The sequence below is a fragment of the Opisthocomus hoazin genome, chromosome 1, assembly GCF_030867145.1.
Source record: "Opisthocomus hoazin isolate bOpiHoa1 chromosome 1, bOpiHoa1.hap1, whole genome shotgun sequence".
NCBI classification, from domain to species: Eukaryota; Metazoa; Chordata; class Aves; order Opisthocomiformes; family Opisthocomidae; genus Opisthocomus; species Opisthocomus hoazin.
In genome coordinates this window covers 140,917,203-140,937,082 of record NC_134414.1, presented here as the reverse complement: position 1 = coordinate 140,937,082, position 19,880 = coordinate 140,917,203, and the positions used below count along the sequence as shown (strand labels likewise).

General features: G+C 41.1%; 1 protein-coding gene across 3 annotated transcripts in view; it reads left to right on the top strand.

The window, feature by feature from the left end:
• The window catches only part of CLCN1 (chloride voltage-gated channel 1), a 65,732-nt gene that overhangs the window by 32,913 nt on the left and 12,939 nt on the right, over positions 1-19,880 (top strand). For all 3 annotated transcript variants that reach the window (XM_075438844.1, XM_075438837.1, XM_075438851.1), the window contains exons 7-13: positions 4,078-4,156; positions 6,968-7,093; positions 12,665-12,749; positions 15,407-15,508; positions 17,276-17,360; positions 17,769-17,918; positions 19,519-19,588. In XM_075438844.1, the coding sequence (XP_075294959.1) occupies positions 4,078-4,156; positions 6,968-7,093; positions 12,665-12,749; positions 15,407-15,508; positions 17,276-17,360; positions 17,769-17,918; positions 19,519-19,588 (697 nt within the window). The remainder of the gene's footprint in view (positions 1-4,077; positions 4,157-6,967; positions 7,094-12,664; positions 12,750-15,406; positions 15,509-17,275; positions 17,361-17,768; positions 17,919-19,518; positions 19,589-19,880) is intronic.

The window sequence follows — 19,880 nt, the reverse complement described above, 5'->3', positions numbered from 1 at the left end:
AAGGACCAGATGTCACTGCTGAAGACCAGCTGACAGTACTAAAGGCTGCACTAAAGTGTGTAGAGCCTGCTATTTGTAATAGCAATGGCTGAATCTGCTGCTGGCTGTTGCTTTGTTTCATTGTTCTGGACCCTAACCCCCTGGCTTTGCTCCCTCTAACCCCAGCATGCCCTTCTCTGGCTGCACTCTCTGTTCCAGAATGTGCATAGGCAGTTCGACCTCCTGGTGGCGGCTTGTGCAGTTGGAGTTGGATGTTGCTTCGGGGCTCCTCTTGGAGGCAAGTGTCTTCCTATATGTGACATTTAATGTACAATTCATTTAGCCTCTTGATGTGAGATTACCTGCTCTCAGGAAAGGTTCTCCACTGATCCGTCTTTACTCCAAGCAATGAGTTATTTCTTTTCATATGTAACTGCTAGCCGTGAAAGAAAGAGAAGGTTATAGCAAAAGTGACACCTATTAATGTGCTGATTTTTAATGACACAGCTTGTTCAGTCCCTGCCTGCCATGGACATTGTTCAACCTGGAGAGCACCAAGGGCTGTCCAGAAAATCAATAAGGATCGAATAGAGGACAGAAGTTAAAAAACTTCATGTAAGGAGTAGCAACATCTAAGGGCAGGAGGTGATGGCAAGTATGACAGGAATTGATAACGTCAACAGGAACCTACTATAGGAATACTTCATCAGTGGACTGGAGGACAGAAATATCAGTGTCTAAAGTTTTGGACTCCCCATATGAAACAGATGTGAAGGGCCAGTAAGATAGTTGGGAGGCTGGAGTAATGGTCTGTGAGGAGAAGCTGAGGAAGCTGAGTTTGCTCAGCCTAAAAGAGGAAAGGCTAAAGGGGGATGGTATCACTGATGTCATCAACTAGCTAAAAGGGGACTTCAGCTAAGATTGATCCAGGTTCTTTGCAGAACAGCACAGTGCAAGAGACAACAGGCACAACTTGCAACAAGGGAAATTCTGACTGTGTGTAAGGAGAATATGTTCCCCTCCCCCAAGGGTGGTTCAGCACTGGCACAGATGCCTAGAGGGTCCAGGCAATATCCACCCTTGGAGATGTTCAGAACTCATCTGGACAAGAACCTGATCTAGACTTCGAATTAGCACAGCTCTGAGCTGGGAGTTGGAGGAGACACCTCTAGTGGTCCCTTTCCATCTTTCTATGATCCCGCTGTGAGAAGAAACGTGGAAATTTATCTCTGTCCCTCACATCTGTAATGGTCTTCTGATTCACAGAATTTCTGTAAACAGCACATGTGCCAGGGGCACACGGTAACTTTTTCCTAAAACAGTAGAAATATATTCATAACTAATTTGTCTTAAGATGTTCTTCATTCTTTGTTGTGCCTTCATTTCACTTTTCCCCCATGCACTGCCCTGAACCTCTCTCCATGGTTACTGTGCCCAGAAGTTTAAGGACTTTTTGAAATGCAGTGTTTTTTCTACATTGTCTTTATTTCTTCCATGCCCTAATTTCCTGTTAGTCTTCAAATGGATGAGTTAGCTGACAAATGCAACATGGTCTTGCATAAACAACAATAATGATCTTTACTGTGGTTTGCTGTTAGAAAAAGGAAGGAACATAGTTTGTCAGCTACAAATTAGAGGTTCTTCGGTTGCTAACTTGAGAGAAAATGTGCCAGGAAGAAAATCAGGCTCAGCAAGAGAGTGGCTGAGAGCTGCATATAAGGTGGCAGTAGAGCAAGTTGGAGACAACCTGAGCTGAAGCCTGAAGTTGCAAAAACCTGAAGGTTCAGAACCAAGGATTTGACCACAGTCAGGTGGAACTATTGATAGTGTACAGGAGAACAGTATCTCACTTAATAGTAAAAAAAAAAAAAGGTAAAAAATAACTAACGTACCTTCCATAACACAGTCTACAGTTCTTGTTTCTTTCTCTGCATGTGGAATTAATACAGTCTCAAATACTGCAGGACACATTTTACATTGTTCACTAGGAGAGACTGGAGAAGAAAAGAGAAGGCTAAAGGGGGAATGGTCTAATTGCTGTCTTCGGTAGCTAAAGGAGATGTTAGAGAGACAAAATAGCCAAACTCTTCTCAGAGAACAAGAAACGACAAGAGACAACAGGCACAACTTGCAACAAGGGAAATTCTATCTATGCATAAAAAAAATTTCTCCCTTTGCCCCAAGGTGGTTCAGGGTGGCACAAGAGTCAAGAGAGGCTCAGGAATCTCCACGCTTGGAGGCAGTCAGGGGTCACTTAGCACCCTGATCCTAAGCACCCTGATCTAGCCTTGAAATTAGCCCAGCTCTGAGCAGACAGTTGGAGAAGAAGCATTCAGAGGTACCTTCCAGACTAAAACTTGCTGTGAGTCTGTGATAACATTGTAGTATGGGAACAAACTGAAAGTTATCATGGCTTTTGTAGCCCTACTTGGGTTCTTCTTATTGATTCACACCAAATTGCTGAATGGGATTTCCAGTACCTGGGAGTCATGTGATCTTTAGCTGACCTTAGTCCAGGATATAGCTTGCAACTTCACCTCATATTGCCCATGCTGCATAACTTCTTGGTGTTGTTGCTGGTGAACACCACCCTGCGTATTAATGAGGAGCCCTCAAAATGCACCTGAAAAGCCAATTTAGCCCTTGACAAGTAAAAGGTGCCCAGCCTACTTTTTCTGAGTGCACTCTGGTCCTCTTTCTTTGTCTGTTTATTTTGGTCTATCTGGCTATGCAGCACTAGCACTCTTGACACAGCACTGGGTCCTGGGAGATGCCATATGCCACAGGCTCTTCTCAGTGGTTGCTGTAGGTCTCTCCATCTCATACTGTTCTTCAACACTGTCCTGTCAGGCTTTGGACCTTCAAACAACTCTAATTACCTCTTGCCATACCACAGGCCATGCCACAGGTACTCTCAGTTTCAAGCTGTTAATCACCATGCTGGTGGGCTATAACACAACCCTCCCACTGTTCCAGACACTTTGAACTGAACTTCATCCCTGTTCTGGACATGATTGTGTCATAAGGCCACAGGGGCACTAATAGAGCCCAGACATTATCTCGGACAAAGCTGTGGATAAGGACACATTGTTCAGGGTCAGGGAATGGTCCATGGCCCTTTTTTGTTGGGTTGTGCAGAAATAGCCTTGAGACACCTTTTGGTTGAGGCTCTATCAAACACCTGCTCGGCTAAACAGAAATTGATGGCCTTCTGGACTTAGAACTCAGCCTGGCCACTCAAATTCCCACCATAACACAGGACCACCCTTTCTCAGAACTCTCATGGGAGATCTAACAGGATACTTTGGGAACACGTGATAGTAGAAACTACCAAATACACAGGCCTTTGACACTGGTGCATTATACACCACTTAGGATTCAGACAAAATATAATAAAACCTATCTGCTCACCATTCTCAAGCACTTCAGGGCCAAATCTTGGAGAAAGAGTGGAAAAGCATTTTCTCCCTTTCAACAGCTCTACATCTTCCAAAACTGACTCAGGAGAGACTACCTTTCATACCTTCCATTTTCCTTTATTATCATGATTGTTTTCACCAGGACAGCACAATGCTTTACTAGGTGATCTGTCACCTGCTCACATACCCGGGATGAGAGGACTTTCAGCATCTGTCCACATTCAGTTCTGGACGGTCACGTGCCTTATGCACAGACTCACAGGGTGTTTTTTTTGAGGCACTCTCTTGCACATGTGCATCCTGAGATTCCCTGCCAAAGTAAAAGAGTTGGAGTAAAACGTACTTACGTGTCCTTCACCCTCTGGAGAATTTTCCATGAGACGTTACTTCTACAGTGACAGAAATGTGCATGTGTCAATGAAAGATGAGCTGCTGCCTTCTCTGTGTGTCTTGAAGATGTGATTCCAGGTATATGCCTGTCTTGTGCTAGGTCTTGTCTTTTGAATATTTTGAAGCCATCCAGAAGGGTGAAGTATAATAGATATAGGTATAACGCTGAGACTGGTGACAGAGCTGGGTGACAGCATGTGGCCGTACCTGCCAATTCTGTTACTCACTCTCTGCTTTCTTTCCTTCTTTCTTCTGTTTGTCTGTCTTTCTTTGTCTCTTTCACCAGTAGCAGCCATATTATTACACGGATGTCCTGACTGTGGGTTGCGCAGTGGGGGTCGGCTGCTGCTTTGGGACACCACTTGGAGGCAAGTGGCTGTTCTGTTTCCTTTTTCTCAGGTACCTCTCCTGGCTAGTTCTCTTCTCCTCTCCCCCTTTCCTGCACCATATTTTTGATCTGTCATCTACTTTGAACAAAGCAGCTCACCTGGAGTGTTATCAACCTCCCCAGCATCTCAGTCACAGTCTTTTTTCCACATGTTGTCATCCTTCTGGAGGCAAAAGGAGAAGGCTCTCTAGAACAGTGGTCTCCAAATTGGAGTGTGCATACCCCAAGGGGTGCACAAGATGATCCATTGCAGTGTGGGAAGGAAATACTGGAATTTCTATTTTTTTTAATCCAAAAAAAGAAATAAATTAAGCTTTACTAATGTTCAGTATACATATTGGCAGTGGTGCTCTCACCCGGTCCATGTGTCAGATGGGCACTTGTCACATACAGTGCATGAGGTGTCCTGTGTGTAGAGCTGTTCACAGCGCAGAGGGTTGACAGTGGTGACCTCACTCATTTGCTCACTTCCAGCATATTGAAATGAATTGCAATCAACATGTGCCCACTTAAGTGGGTTTATGGATTATATTATCTAGGGTTAATTAAACTAACCCTCACAAAATGGACAAGTGGCTTAAAAAGATTCCTGCAAAGAGATCCAGGATTGAAGACACTAATAATGTGAGCACAAACAAATGCCAAGAAAATGATAGAGCTGACACTTCTCCTCATCCTAATATGGACTCAGTCAGCCACATTATGAGGTACAAACAATAACCAGCTAATCAAGTCTGACAAGAAGTTGGCCAAAAAAATCAAAATTCTCAAAAGGCTACTTCAATATGGATATACATCCAATATCATTAACGATGAACCTCATTCTAATGGTATATTGCGCTTTGAGAAGTTAGCTAGTGATGGTATGAAGCAATCAGAATTAGCAAGACATTTAAAAAGCTGAACATCCAGAACATAAAGACAAACTTTTACAATTTTTTCAGCGATGTTTCAAGCTATGTGATATTCAATCCAGTACTTTACCAAACTTCACTGAACTTAATGATAAATGTTTTGAAGCCTCTTTTGAGGTTGCTTGCTTCATAGCAAAAGAAAAAAAGCCACACACCACTGGGGAAACACTTGTTCTTCCTGCATGGTAAAAATGGCCGAAATAATACACAAAACAAGACAGTGGCAAACCAAAATGCATTCCTTTGTCAGCAAACACTGCTGGATGAGGCATAGAAAACGTCACTGAAGGGCTGAAGAAACAAGTGTCAGTACAAATTACAGAGTGTGAGAGGCTTACTATGCAGCTGGATGAAAGTACAGATCTTTCTAAAATGTCTCAGCTTATGGTATTCGCTAGATTATGTTTCAATAGTGAAATACATGAAGAACTACTTTCTGTGAGCCACTAAAGGAAAGATCTATCAGAGGATATATTCTTAATAGTAAATTACATCTGTAACAAAAACATTTTATGGAGAAGCTGTGTGAGTGTAACAACCAGTGGAGCAGCGACTTTGACTGTCGTAAGAAAAGGAATCCGTGGCAAGGTTACATAGACAGCACCGCACCTGAAATTCATTCACTGCATTGTTCATAGGCAAGCTATTGCAGCAAAGAAATGAGAGCCAGATGTGCCCAAAGTGCTACAGGATGTCACTGATGTGGTTAATTTAATAAAAACAAGACCTTGAAACAGCAGAATCTTTACAATACTTCTCAATGAGATGAGGAGTGACCATGAAAATCCTTTGTACCATACAGACATTTGCTGGCTGTCTCATGGGAATGGGCTTGTAAAAGAGTTGTTGAATTTAAAGACCAGTTGCACATTTTTCTTTTACAAAAATACAAGTGTTATGAATTTGCTGAACTTTTCTGTGATGACTAGCATCTGTCAGTAGCATGCTACCTAGCAGTTATTTTCGAAAAAATAAACATACTTGATGTATTCCTTCAAGGTGAAAGCGATGTTCTAACAGTGGGTGAGAAAGTAACTGTTTTTCAAAAAGAAACTTGTTGAGATTTTGTGAATTTGTTGCCAAATACAATGTAAGTGTGTCACCTACAAAAACTCTCATATGTGTAAACTTAAATAACTTGGAAACAGAAATTACTAACCTGTTTAAAAATCTTCCATCTTAAGAATTTCAGTGGGTTTTGAACCTATTTGTTAAAGATATAAAAATTCAGCACCTTCTGATTAGTTTGCAAGAACAACTGATTGACCTCAGGGAAGATGGACGTTTGCTATCTAAATGTCAACAAAAATCTTTCCATAAGTGGCGGATGGGATTAAAATAATGGTATCATGATTTAGTCAGTACAGACAATGATGCATTTCTTGCATTCAGAGCCATATATCTTTGTAAGATACCTTTTTCAGCTATAACAGCCATTAGGACCAGGTATAAAAACAAACTGAACATAGAACCAGACCTTTGAATCACTGTATCACTAATTGTTAAACCAAGATTTTCAAAAGTAAAGAAGAATATCAATATTTTTAGTGAGAACAAAAATATTTTTGTTCCATTAATAAATAAAACAAATTATTTTTTAAAATTCTGTTTATTTCATCTTTATCTCATCGTTTTTTAATTTCTATTTTTGTGTATGTTTTAGATTGTACATAATACATTATTACAATAGTACATGTATATAATTTTTAAATAAATACACAATTATTGGAGGTACATGCTCAAAAATCTTTTATTGGTAGGGGTGCACGATCAAAAAAGTGTGGAGACCACTGCTCTAGATGACTATTTAGAAGCCTTTCTCATGCTTCCAACATTGCAATTCTGATTTTAACTTTGCTCCCTTTCCAAATCTCTAGGGGTCCTTTTCAGCATTGAGGTCACTTCCACTTACTTTGCTGTGCGTAATTACTGGAGAGGTTTCTTTGCTGCTACCTTTAGTGCCTTCATTTTCCGAGTCCTTGCTGTTTGGAACAAGGATGCAGGTAAGCTAAGAGCCATGCCTACTCTCTTTGTAGAAAAGTTGCTCTATTAATTTATTTTTTTCCATCTTCCTCAAAACCACAACCTTGTATGATATTTGAAACTTCTGCCATGACATGTGACTTCCATCAGTAGAGAAGGAAGGAGGAAGGGAAGTGTCTTACGTCATCATTTGTATAACCCAACCTATTCCTAGGTGTGCTGGGGATATGGCTGAAAAATGACTGAATATGAGTCCTTGGCAAGTAACAGGGCTCCTGAGGTGGGATTTTTGCCTCTCCTCAGCATAATATCAAGGCTGCAAATATCAAGGTATCCCATGACAGAGGATGTAATACATATTACAGTGTATGCTGCTGCAGTCTGCTGGAAATGCCATGGTCTGCTTTGGTCATTTCTTTACTACAAGCATAAAACACAAATAATCTAGAAAACTGAGATGATAAAATGATTAGGAGGCTGCAAGATTGGTAGGATCTGACTGAAGGTCATGAAAAAATAACTGTTTCAAGTAACTGAAAAGCACAATATTTATGCAGACAGAAATAGCGCAGGACAAGCTTGTTCAGGAGAGCATTTCAGAAACTGTGAGAATGGAGTTCCAGCTGGTGCAGAAGGCTGCCATTTCTTTGTAAACTTCTTGCTTATAAAATCTTTATCTTTTATTCTTATATTCATATCTATTTTATTGATCTGAGCTCCATGTGGGCAGTTCCCTTACTTATAACTGCTATAATTTATGTCTCCCTCAATTTCATAGGGCTGGATTTTTGCTTTTTGTGCTAAAACACAATTTGACTTGAATATTCTCTTGAATATAGAAAGTGACTACACTTTCTACTTGAATGTAGAGAGTGACTACATTTGTGTTTGTGAAACATTGCCTCATATTGAGAGTTATTCAACCATCAGATCTGTCAGAAAAACCGCATCTTTCTGTCCTTTCCAGAGGAAAACATAAGAAATTCAAAGACAGATGACAGGGGATAATCCCCTGTACTTCACTTTATCTACTCAAGCTCCCTTGCTGATCTCCCACATCATTAGAAATTAGCTTAATGCTGAAACATTACTGTACTTTCTACGATATCATCCAGACAACTTTAATACCCACCTTGAAGGCTCCTTGTGTTCTGCTTCATTGACTGTCTGGGTTAAAAAGTTCCATGATCCAATTGTCTATGAAGAATTGTTCCTTTTCATAGTTCTGAATTTTCTTTGTGTTGCCAGTCTCCTTGTGTTAAGGAACTAGAAACTTTTGTCTAGCTGAGTCATTCATTATTTTATGATCTTTTATCATGCCTGCTCTAACACTACCTTTCATGTCTTTGCTTGCTCATTTCCTTCTGAAAGTTACAAGCCTGGGCTTTTCAGTCTTTGTTCATGCAAGGGTTTTTCTTCGGCTCTCTCTCTGATGTCTTCACAATCTTCAAAGTCTTGTCTCCCTCCAGAGTTATGCCCTCTGGAGATGATAACCGGATTTCTTTGTGCTAGTCTCCTGTATCACTCCTATTATCACTTAGTAAGAAAGCCTTTGTATGAGGTAGGTTAATGTACTTAAAAGTGGAAGAAGCTGCTTCCCTTAATATGCACCATATGCATCTACCTGTAATGTTCATGTGGAACAAGTAAACTGTTGCAAATTCATACATAATATGTGAACTTTTGACACTGTCTCCCATAATATCCTCATAGGGAAGCTCAGAAAGTGTGGGCTGGATGAGTGGTCGGTGAAGTGGATTGAGAACTGGCTGAATGGCCGAACTCACAGGGTTCTCATCAGCGGAGCTGAGTCTAGTTGGAGGCCTGTAACTAGTGGTGTCCCCCAGGGGTCAGTACTGGGCCCAGTCTTGTTCAACTGCTTCATCAGTGACCTGGATGAAGGGACAGAGTGTACCCTCAGCAAGTTTGCTGATGACACAAAACTGGGAGCAGTGGTGGATACACTAGCAGTCTGTGCTGCCATTCAGTGAGACCTGGACAGGCTTGAGAGTTGGGCAGAGAGGAACCTGATGAAGTTCAACAAGGGCAAGTGCAGGGTCCTGCACCTGGGGAGGAACAACCCCATGCACCAGTACAGGCTTGGGGTGGACCTGCTGCAGAGCAGCTCTGCAGAGAGGGACCTGGGTGTCCTGGTGGACAACAAGTTGACCATGAGCCAGCATTGTGCCCTTGTTGCCAAGAAGGCCAATGGGATCCTGGGGTGCATCAAGAGGATTGTGGCCAGCAGGTCGAGGGAGGTTCTACATCCCCTCTACTCTGCCCTAGTGAGGCCCCATCTGGAGTACTGTGTCCAGTTCTGGGCTCCCCAGTTCAAGAAAGATGAGGAGCTACTGGAGAGAGTCCAGTGGAGGCTATGAAGATGATTAGGGAACTGGAGCAACTCTCCTATGAGGAAAGGCTGAGGGAGCTGTGCTTGTTTAGCCTGAAGAAGAGAAGGCTGAGAGGGGACCTTATAAATGCTTCTAAATATCTCAAGGGTGGGTGTCAGGAGGATGGGGCCAGACTCTTCTCAGTGGTGCCCAGTGACAGGACAAGGGGCAATGGGCACAAACTGAAGCAGAGGAAGTTCCAGATGAACACGAGGAAGAACTTCTTCCCTCTGAGGGTGATGGAGCCCTGGAACAGGCTGCCCAGGGAGGTTGTGGAGTCTCCTTCTTTGGAGATATTCAAGACCCGCCTGGACGTGGTCCTGTGCAGCCTGCTGTAGGTGACCTTGCTTTGGCAGGGGGGTTGGACTAGATGACCCACAGAGGTCCCTTCCAACCCCAAACATTCTGTGATTCTGTAACTAACTTTTCTGCTTAGGGAAGCATTTGTCATATTCTTCCAGAATATTTTTGAGATAAAATGATGATCAGAGTTCCAAGCAAGTGTGGCTATTGCACAGATCTATTGGAAGGCATTACAATATTGCAATGCAACACTGTGCATTATGATACAATTTTTATGCAGCTTTTGCACATTTCTAGCAACTGCAGTTAGGAAAAAGGTAAAAAAACCACTTTCTTAGAGCTGTCCACACTGATTCAACTCCCTTTCTTGAAATACTATTGTTAAATTAGATTCTTTTCTAATGTATCAGTAATGTTCCCCCACTGCATCACTTTGCAGTCATCAACACAGAACATTGCCTTTCTTATGCAGTCCTCTCTGCTTCCAACGAGGGTAAACTGATTCAGTATCACGTGTAGATTTTGTTGTCTTCCACAGAAAGTTCTGAATCATAGAATCACAGCAACATTACGTTTGGAAGAGACCTCTGGAGCCCTCTACTCTAAACTTCTGCTTTCAGCAAAGACAACTTTCCACTGCCTCTCTGGGCATCTGTTCCAGTGTTGAACCACCTCCCCAAAAAGAAGAATTTGTGTTTTATATTTAGACAAAATTATCTTGTTGGATGTTTTGCCCATTGCCTCTTTTCTTTCACTTTGCACCTCATTCCTAATACGCCTCAGATCTTAATGCCGTTTAAGTCTGAAGCTTGTTTAACACCTCTTAAATTCTCATTTTTTTACCTCCAAGCTGCCTCATTGCTACTAGGAAGTAGCCGGTAGGGAAGCAATCACTTCAGGGCAGACAGATGCAAATAAGTTGTGTAGAATCTCGCCAAAATTCTTTTCTTTATTAGACCCATAAAACCTTTGCTGGCTTCTGGATACTGATGGCTTTGTTGGCTGGGTTTACACCGTTATCTGTACTTTCCAAATAACATCTGACCCACTCTGGTTGGCTGCTGCAACTTAGCCTCCTGTTTGTTCATCATGGAAGACTGGAGTTCTGCAATTTGCAGGATTTCTGCTTTGCCATGTCCTGAGCCTTCATATTATTTGCCATAGTGTTTTACACCTTGCCTTCCTCCTGCTCCTTCTGGTGACTTCTATACATGGCTCAATGCTATTTTAAAGTTCAAAGCTTTTTTAAGTAGACTTTCCTGTTAACTAGGCTTTCTCATTTCTTTTTACTTTTCTTTTTACTTTCATCTCTGTCATCTTTACTTTCTTTTTAACTTTCACCTTGTAAGAGTTGGCAGCTACTCTAAACTAGTAGAGTTTGTAGCCAATGGAGAGGAAAGGGCTTAGCCATTCAGTTTCAGGGTGGCTTAATCACTCAGGAAAGATGAAGACAGGTGGGATGAATCTTTCTGTACAAATCTCTTTCTGTCTCATGGGAGTAGAGAGGGAACCTAGAAAGATTCAGACTAAGTGCTGTGACTGTTACCCTTTGCTCTGGTCATCTTTGCCGCCCTGTGGCAAAACTGTTTGAAAATGAGCCCTAGTATCCTTTCTAATGCACTGTCATTTAGTGGCTTGGACTCTCTGTTTCCTAAAACTAGATTGATATGATCCCTTTCTTGGCCTGACCTAACAAAAAAGAGGACATCCTGATTTTCACCATCTTCTATCCCTGACTGTTCTTCTGGCCCTCCCTGGTACCATCTCTGTGTTTGTTGGACCCCTCCATTCAGTTCATTTCCCTGGCAGAGGACTAATCCAGAAAAAGAGCAGGTAGGTTTTCTGATAGGTTTTAATTAGGTTAAAGAACTCAGTGAAGGGTTTGACGTGTTGGAGTGAGCCCAATGGGAAGGAAGAACAGTGAAGCCAGGAGGGAAGGAACAGGGTGAAGAGGCAGGGAGTAAGATCTTCCCATTTTGGATAGTAGTATGCGGTTAGACAGGCTCAGGTATCTTAGGTAACGTAACCCAGAGAGATCGGATTAAATCACTGCTCTAAACCTAGTCCTGTCTGACCAATTAACAAGTAATTAAGGCCTCCTGTAATTATCATATAATGCTAGATTTTCACTGCTTCTTTTCTTTCCTCATTGTGCAAATAATTCTTTCACCCAGGGCAAGTTGAGATTTATATCTGTCCTCATTCAGCTGCATTTCCACTCTGCACTAGATTGCTAATTTGTACTTCGCCTGTTGGCATATAGATATTTACCATTTCCACACAATTAGGTACCTCCAGGTAAAAGCTGGACAGGTTTCAACGTCTCAGTTATTTTAGCAGTGCAATAGTACCAGGAGAGGTGAGCTGGAGAAGATGCGGCTTAGCTGATCTTTTGCATTTCTGATTTCTAAGATTTTCATTCTTTTGGCACCAGTCAAAGATTTTGCAGATATAACTTCAGAGAGGATTTGAATTTCGTTTCTAGAAGACAATCACAACTGTGCATGACACAGCTTCTCCAGATATGTAAGCACTGCCTGTCTTGGCAAAGAGAGTTTTCAGAGTCAGCAAGTGGAGTGGGAAGAGGTTTTATTTTCTAGAGAATGGATGGTAGAAGAAAAGAAAGAAAAGAAAACCCGTTAAAAATCTGGCTAAAAATATATATACATTCTCTGAAAACAAACCTATATGATCTAGAGTGCTAGGGTTGCAAGTGCTCAAAAAAAGGCACTACTAAAATCAGAGAAATCTGCTGATCTCTAATATTGTATATAATATCATGGAACCACACAGGAGCATGTATCAACTAGTTCCTCTGTCCCTACCCCTAGCTTTCATGACTTTTAACTTCTCACCTCATTATTCCCTCTCCTCCTCTACCTCTTTCTTCTCTCACAGTTACCATCACAGCCCTGTTCAGAACGAACTTTCGCATGGATTTCCCCTTTGATCTGCAAGAGCTGCCAGCATTTGCAGTAATAGGGTAAGTTCCCAGGAGGCTGGCTCATGCCCTACAAAGGTTATCGTGAGAGGTCTGTTAGGAATTGTTTTGGAAAACAGTTACATACATCTCTTTTAGACATTTTGATTGTCACGAATAAGGCCTCTGCTTCTTGGAATTCCTCCTTCAGAAATGGTGCCCAGGTAACACAATGGATGATGAAGGAAACGTGGGTATTATTAAGCTGTTTGTTATTTCCTTTACACATAACTTTTTCAGAAATTAAGTTCTGGAAAAAAAAAATGTAACTTGGTCTAGGTTCTGGGTATAGATTTACTGAATTGGCCCTTAAATCGTTTTGATGGCATCCCCAAACGAACTGACCCAACAGGCATGGCCTCTTCACTCGACAAAAATGGGACAAAACCAGGAAGTTTCCCTTTTACAAGGTCAGAATGGTTATCCTTTTCAAGAGAGGTTGGTACACTTGACATGGTGGCAAGGGTAACTGAACCATAATTGGATTTAGTGAGAACAATGGTTAATTTACTAAGATGAGTGTCAGTTTTATTTAATTTATTGAGAAATTTGAGTTGGTTTCATTTGTGGAGGAAATTCTGGGAAATGAAAGAATGAACTTAAGAAAGTCAGAAGATAATTGGGAAATACTAGGGAAAAACTGAGTTTGGACTTGCTGTGAGGAAGTCTTAGGTTAGAGCTTGAGAGAGGGTCCAGAGGAATCACTGCAGAGGACTAGTGAAGGGACTACACTGTAGGAACAAATACCTATGCTGGCACTGTGAACATACAAGGTCCTGTGCAACCTGCTGTAGGTGACCCTGCTTTGGCAGGAGGGTTGGACTAGATGACCCACAGAGGTCCCTTCCAACCCCTACCATTCTGTGGTTCTGTGATACTCTGTTGCAAGACCTAGATCCAAGATCAGAAGCATATGAGAGATTTTCCAACTCCTTTTAGTAGGCTGCCATCATATTCATTTACTTCAGTGGGATTTTTTGAAGGCATCTGTATATTGAAAATCTATTAATATATAGGAGCTTTTGCTAGTAGTATGTATCCACTTTGTTCTTCTCCTTAAACAGACTTACATGCTGAACTTGGGGGAATCTATTTGCTTAGATTGGCAAATAAAAAGGTAATCCCTATGATTTACAGCTGATAGAATGCAAAACTTATTGTCATTGTGTTTTGAACAGAGTTAGTAGAGCTGTTTTTTTTCAGTACTGCACATAGGCTAGGAAAGGAATATATGACAACTGTGCAAAACTTTCAAATGCCTGGGTGTCCAATGTGGTATTTGGAAAAAAAAAAAAAAAAAAAGCTAAGGACTTGGATAGTCTTGGGTAAAGTCCCAATGCCAATTTGGAATGCTCCGAATTCTCTTAATATTAAGTCTCAAAGTTGAACTGTCTTTCCATCCAACAAATTTCTTCACTTTCAGGTAGGACAAAAAAACTGAGCCAGCCCAAGCACTATCAACAGGTAGATCTGCTTCTTCTGAGTCAGCAAATGTTGTTAATTTGCAAAACATATACAGGAGAAGCACTTCTATTTTATTGACAAATTGATAGACAGGAATGGAGGGATCTATTTTTTGATATAAAGTATTACAAAGAAATTCAATTCACTGTGCAGCTCTTAGGCTTATATTGCCTAAGGGACTGGCCTATTTTAACAGTAGTGCTAAACAATCGTGGCTTAAAATATTTAAGAGAAGCTCATTGGACATGTTTGTCTGTGAACAGCTTTATATTTAGTTTCAACTTGTTTCTATGCAATTTTTAAACGATCAAGCAGGATTTTTTCAACATACTATTTCGTAAGTAAGCTAAATTAATCTTTGAATGAGATTTGGCAAAAGCCTGCATAACATAACAAAGGAAAAATCCATTCATTTTAAAAATTAATAGAATGAAAATGTTGTCTGTTTATCCTCAGTATTTTGTGAGTTAATTATTTGTCACGTAAAATAATACTTCCCCTTACCAATTCTAAATGCACTTTTTCTTCACTCTTCTTTTTTTACTTCACCTTTGAGTATTGGGCCCTGTTTATCCAGGTCTCATTAAGCTACAGAGCATAAGGATCAAGGCCAGTCCTTAGACAGCTATACTTTTTTTTGGCTTTATTAGGATCGGGAACATAGGCCTAAGCAATTAGGATCAGAGAGATGATGTACTTTGCTTTAGGCACAGAGTTGCTATTACTTTTAGTATTTGATGTAGGTATATCATTTTGCTGAACCCAGAGATAAAGTCCCTGCATTTTTACTATTTCCTGTTCCAACCTGATGTCTAGGTTCTGACAACACTGGTCTTTGCCCAGATGCTCTTCACCAGCCCCTACTGAGATCTGTCAGTCTCTTTTTATAGATTATTTTTATAGAATATTTTTATAGATTATTTTATAGATTTTTATAGATGAGATTTCCCCCTCTAAGCAAGAAAAAATTTAGGTGGCAAAAATGGCAGTGTGTATGACAAAATCCAAAATATGCCTCCCCTTTCATTAGAGAGTCAATGTCTTCAAGTGAGTTGCTATAGGAGTAACCCTCTAGGTGACATTTAAAAGACTTCATAAACAGCTGAAGATGAAAAACACTTAAACTCATTTTCTTGGTGGATGATTTGGTATTATCTGTTGTTTGGTATGATTTTATTTCTTTTTCTCCACTTTAGGATATGTTCTGGATTCCTTGGAGCGTTTTTCGTTTATCTCAATCGCCAAGTGGTCCTATGCGTCCGGCGTCATACGGCTCTGAGCCAGTTTCTCACAAAGTAGTGAGTGCCTTTGAATATAGTCTCTTTAGGGACCAGATTCTTATACCCTACTGGTATTAGATAGTAACAAATGCTTTCTGGGAGCTAGTAGAACTATTTCAAGTGTAAGGTAGTAAAAACATAAGAAACTGAAATTATATGAGAGCAAGATATCTGCAAACTTCAAGAAGATTTGTGCTGCAGTGGATTTTCTCTTGATCAGCCCCAATAGTTTCAAATAGCTTCTTGATTTAGAAGGGAGATTCTGTAATATTCATTAAGAGGACAAGGGAAAATACTGATTGGACAAAAAATTATTTTAATTAGAAAATCAGTGATCATGCTTCTTAAGATCGTGCTGCTTCTGGGTTTTTTTTAGAAACTGTAAAAAATAAATTTAATATTGTTTATATTTTAAGAAAATTAAATACAATTTAAATCTAACTATGTGTTTTCAATCTATTTTTTTTAATCAAAATGTAGGCAAGAATGTAAAGAATGCGCTGCAGTATTGCAATTACTGCATGCTTATGAACCAAAACCTGAAACTGATAGTAACCAAATTGTGTGAACTGCAGCATGGAAGAGAAATGCAAAACAAAATAAAAATCTTAGCAATAACGGTTGTACAGTGCACTTGCAGATACTCTTTTTCCTTCTTTAATAAAGTTATAACCTGAAGAAGAAAAGGTGGCTAACTGTAAATGCCTTCAGTCTCTTTCCAGAAGAAATCTGATGCTATGAGAATTTGTTAAGAGGTGTGGAGGTCCTACATTTCTTAGCAAGTTGCAGATCTGAGCAGAAGAAAACCACAAGTTAAAAAGAAGTTCAAACTAACTTAATTTATTATGTGGAAGAAAAAATGTAGCATTACCCACAAGCACCAGCAGAGCCATCAAACAAAGCAAAGCCTGAAAAGCGGGAATTTAAATATTTGACTAATTTCTCAGAGTTTTGTAGGTCCTTAGACTGGAAGAAATTAAAGGTTATATTCTGTCTTCCTGAAATCCACAGCATCTCAGCCAGAACTTCCTGTAGGGAACGCAGTAATTTGTCAGAGGATAGCTGACAGGATTAGTCCAGCACATGGAGGCAGCTTTGACTGGTGTTGTCTTAGTGCCCAAGAAGTGTCACAGTGTGCCCAGAAACCCACCCTGGGACTGAATACAGCAGCAGGAAGACACTGATGGCTTCAGCCCGCTGCCCAGCTATGCCCCACTGGTCCAGCACAGCTAGACCCACTGGCTACCAAGGACACCTTCACCAGAATTGTGACAGTCAGCAATTCAATGGAAAGAAAAGCAGGTTTTCTCATAAGAATTAATGCCATGGGGGATGCATGCAGAAATGTATGAAAAAAACCCTACATTTAAATACACTAGGACAGGATACCTTGCATGGAGGATAAAGAAGCAAGACTGTCATAATCAGGACAAACGGAGGAGGTGCTGGCTTTTGGTAATAGGTCAACACATCGTTGTAAACACACACACCACCACCACCACCCTGGTGTATTCAAGTTTGTGCATATTGCACATCTCTCTTTCCCTCCATCCCTCCCATTACATTGGTTCTGGTGGGAAAAATGACTTTTCTGACAGTTGAACTTTCTATGAATGATGATGATCAGTGGAGCAGGGCATTAAATTGCCAGTAACAGAACTCCAAAGCAACGGATGCAGATGTGGCAGAGAGCTTTCACAGAAATAGTATTCATAGTCCTGAAGTGATAGTGTTACAAGAAAAGAATGTGAGGTTATATTCCAAGAAACTTTTCTTTCCTTTCAGCCGCCTCATATACCCTGGGGTTATAACCTTCCTTATAGCAACTGCGACCTTTCCTCCTGGATTTGGGCAGTTCATGGCAGGAGAGGTGAGAGCGGGATGTGTATTTGCAATTCTGTGTGCAATTCTGTGGAACAGTCTCCCCTTATCCTGTGCCCCAATAACCTTATGTCATGGAAGGGGGAAGAAAGATATAGGATGAGTTCGGTCTGATGAGGGACTATACACTGAGACTCGTGATCTCATTCATATAAAACTTGAAAAAGGTCCACTCCCCTAAGCAAGTAATAAGGAAGATATTACCCTGTGTGTAAAGGTAGTTGTCTTTTCACTAGCTCAGGTGAAGTCCCGTCTCTCTTCCTGAAGATTAAAAATGTGAATTAAGTCTCATAATCATGAATTAACGAAGTAAAAATCTCCTCCACTTCCTTGGCACAGAGGTAGAATATTTATTGTGTCTAATCTCATGGCTCATGCCTGTTTTTTTGCTGTTTAGTTGATGCCTCGGGAAGCTATCAGCTCTCTCTTTGATAACTATACCTGGGCAAAATACACAGGAGACCCTCAGGTCCTAGGGAAATCTGCTGCCTGGATCCATCCTAAAGTCAGCGTCTTCATCATCATCCTGCTCTTCTTCCTCATGAAGGTAGGAAACTCAGCTCACCATAACCCTTCTCCACTCAGAGCGAATGTTCTTGATCGTTTTTAAAATAGTTTGTGAACTGCCAATAAGGAGTTGCTGGGTATTGAAGGAAGCATGTCAACTGTAATGGGTTCTTACATCTTCTGATATGATGTTTGCCCACCTTGAATGCAAGATTACCAAAATTATTAGGCAATAGTTTCCTGCCCTTAATATAGTGACCTCCTTCACTGCTCTCTATGTCATCTTCCTCATGCATCCTGCTGAGTGAACTTTGGTACACACTGTGTAATAGTTGATAGGGAAGACTACATCAGGAAAGATTTCACAAGTTCCACAAAAATAAATAATTGAGTAAAAAGCTCTCAGATAATTTATATTTGGTCTAAATAAAGTCTGATACAGTCTACTTGATATTCCTGACCACAGACAGGAGACAAGAATATGCAAGCACAGTCTATAGGTGCGTGAGGATTTGTTAGCAGTACCGTAACTTGATGGAGAAATGCAGCTGAAAACAGTTTTGCTCACTTCTCAGAAAGCAACAGCAGATTAAATGTTCTGATGTGACATGGTCTACGGAAGTTGCAACTGTCACATCTGTCTACAGCTACAGCAATGTCTGCAGAGGCATCACGTCCTCAAAGGTGGACCTTGAACAGGAAGGATTTGCCCAGTCTGAGGATAACATAGTCCCAAAATATCTGAAAGTATTGCTTTTGATGTGCTGAACCATGGTTGTCTCTCTCCTGTGGATGATACTGCTGCAGGAAGGGACATCTTGCCAGTACATTTCTTTGTATAAGTTTTTGAAACAACAGTATTCTCTGTGTTTCCCTCAACTGTGGAAATCTCTGTCATGTTGCCTGAGAACATCTGAGTGTATTGGCCTTTGAGGTGTTTGTAAGATTAGGCTGTTGCCTCCAGAAGAAATCTATATGTTCTGGGCTAAATGAGCATTTGTTTTGGTCTTAGCAGTACCAGGACAGATTTCATCATTTTGCCCAACATGGTGATAGGACAAGAGACAACAGACACAAGCTAGAATAAAGGAAATTTATGACAGTTGGACTTTGAAAAAAAATTCTTCCATGAGTGTGGGTCTGCACAAATGCCCAGAAAAGCTGGGGAATTTCCACTCCTCAAGGTGTTCAGAACTCATCTGGATAAGGCCCTGAGCAACCTGATCTAACATAGGAATTAGCCCTTCTGGGAGCAAGGGGAGAGACCTCCAGAGTTCCCTACACACTGAAATCTCTCTGAGTCTGTGAAATTTTGACAGCCTTGTTCTATGAAAAGTTAAGGTATTTGGAGCAGTAGGAAATCTCAGTTTCTGAGGTCCAAGGCAAAGGAGTTTTCATGTTCATCCATCCCCTTGGTGATGCAGCTTCCCTGACACCACAGCAGTTGCCCAGAGGTCCTCTCCATCAGTGTTCGTGTGTTGCTGGAGTTCCTCCAGATCCCTTTCACACCCCACTGCCCCTTTACCCTTTGCTTTCTGGCTGAGCTGCCAGATCCCTCAGACCGTGTCCCCTCATGGAGGGGGGCTGCAGGAGATGCTACTGCTGCTCAGTAACAACCGCATCCTCTGTCTCTTTTCTAGTTCTGGATGTCTGTCATTGCTACCACGATGCCAATCCCCTGTGGAGGCTTCATGCCAGTTTTTGTCCTAGGTGAGTTTCAACTTTGTGTTGCAGCATATAGGTCTGACAGGTGGAGAGGGTAAGAGAGACATTGCGTACGGTAGTACCCAGTAGGTTTCTTCTAGTGGATGAGGAGTCATCACTTGATGCTTATGATAAGCTTGGTTAACAGTCCATATACCAGGTCTGAATCTCTGCTTTTGTCATTCACTCACTCCTCAAATCCAAATGCTGTGGAAGAAATCCCTGCCCTTTTATGTAAGGAAAGCCACCCTGTGGGAAGGCATGCTGAGCCATAGCCTTCTAATTTCTCTGCCTCTTC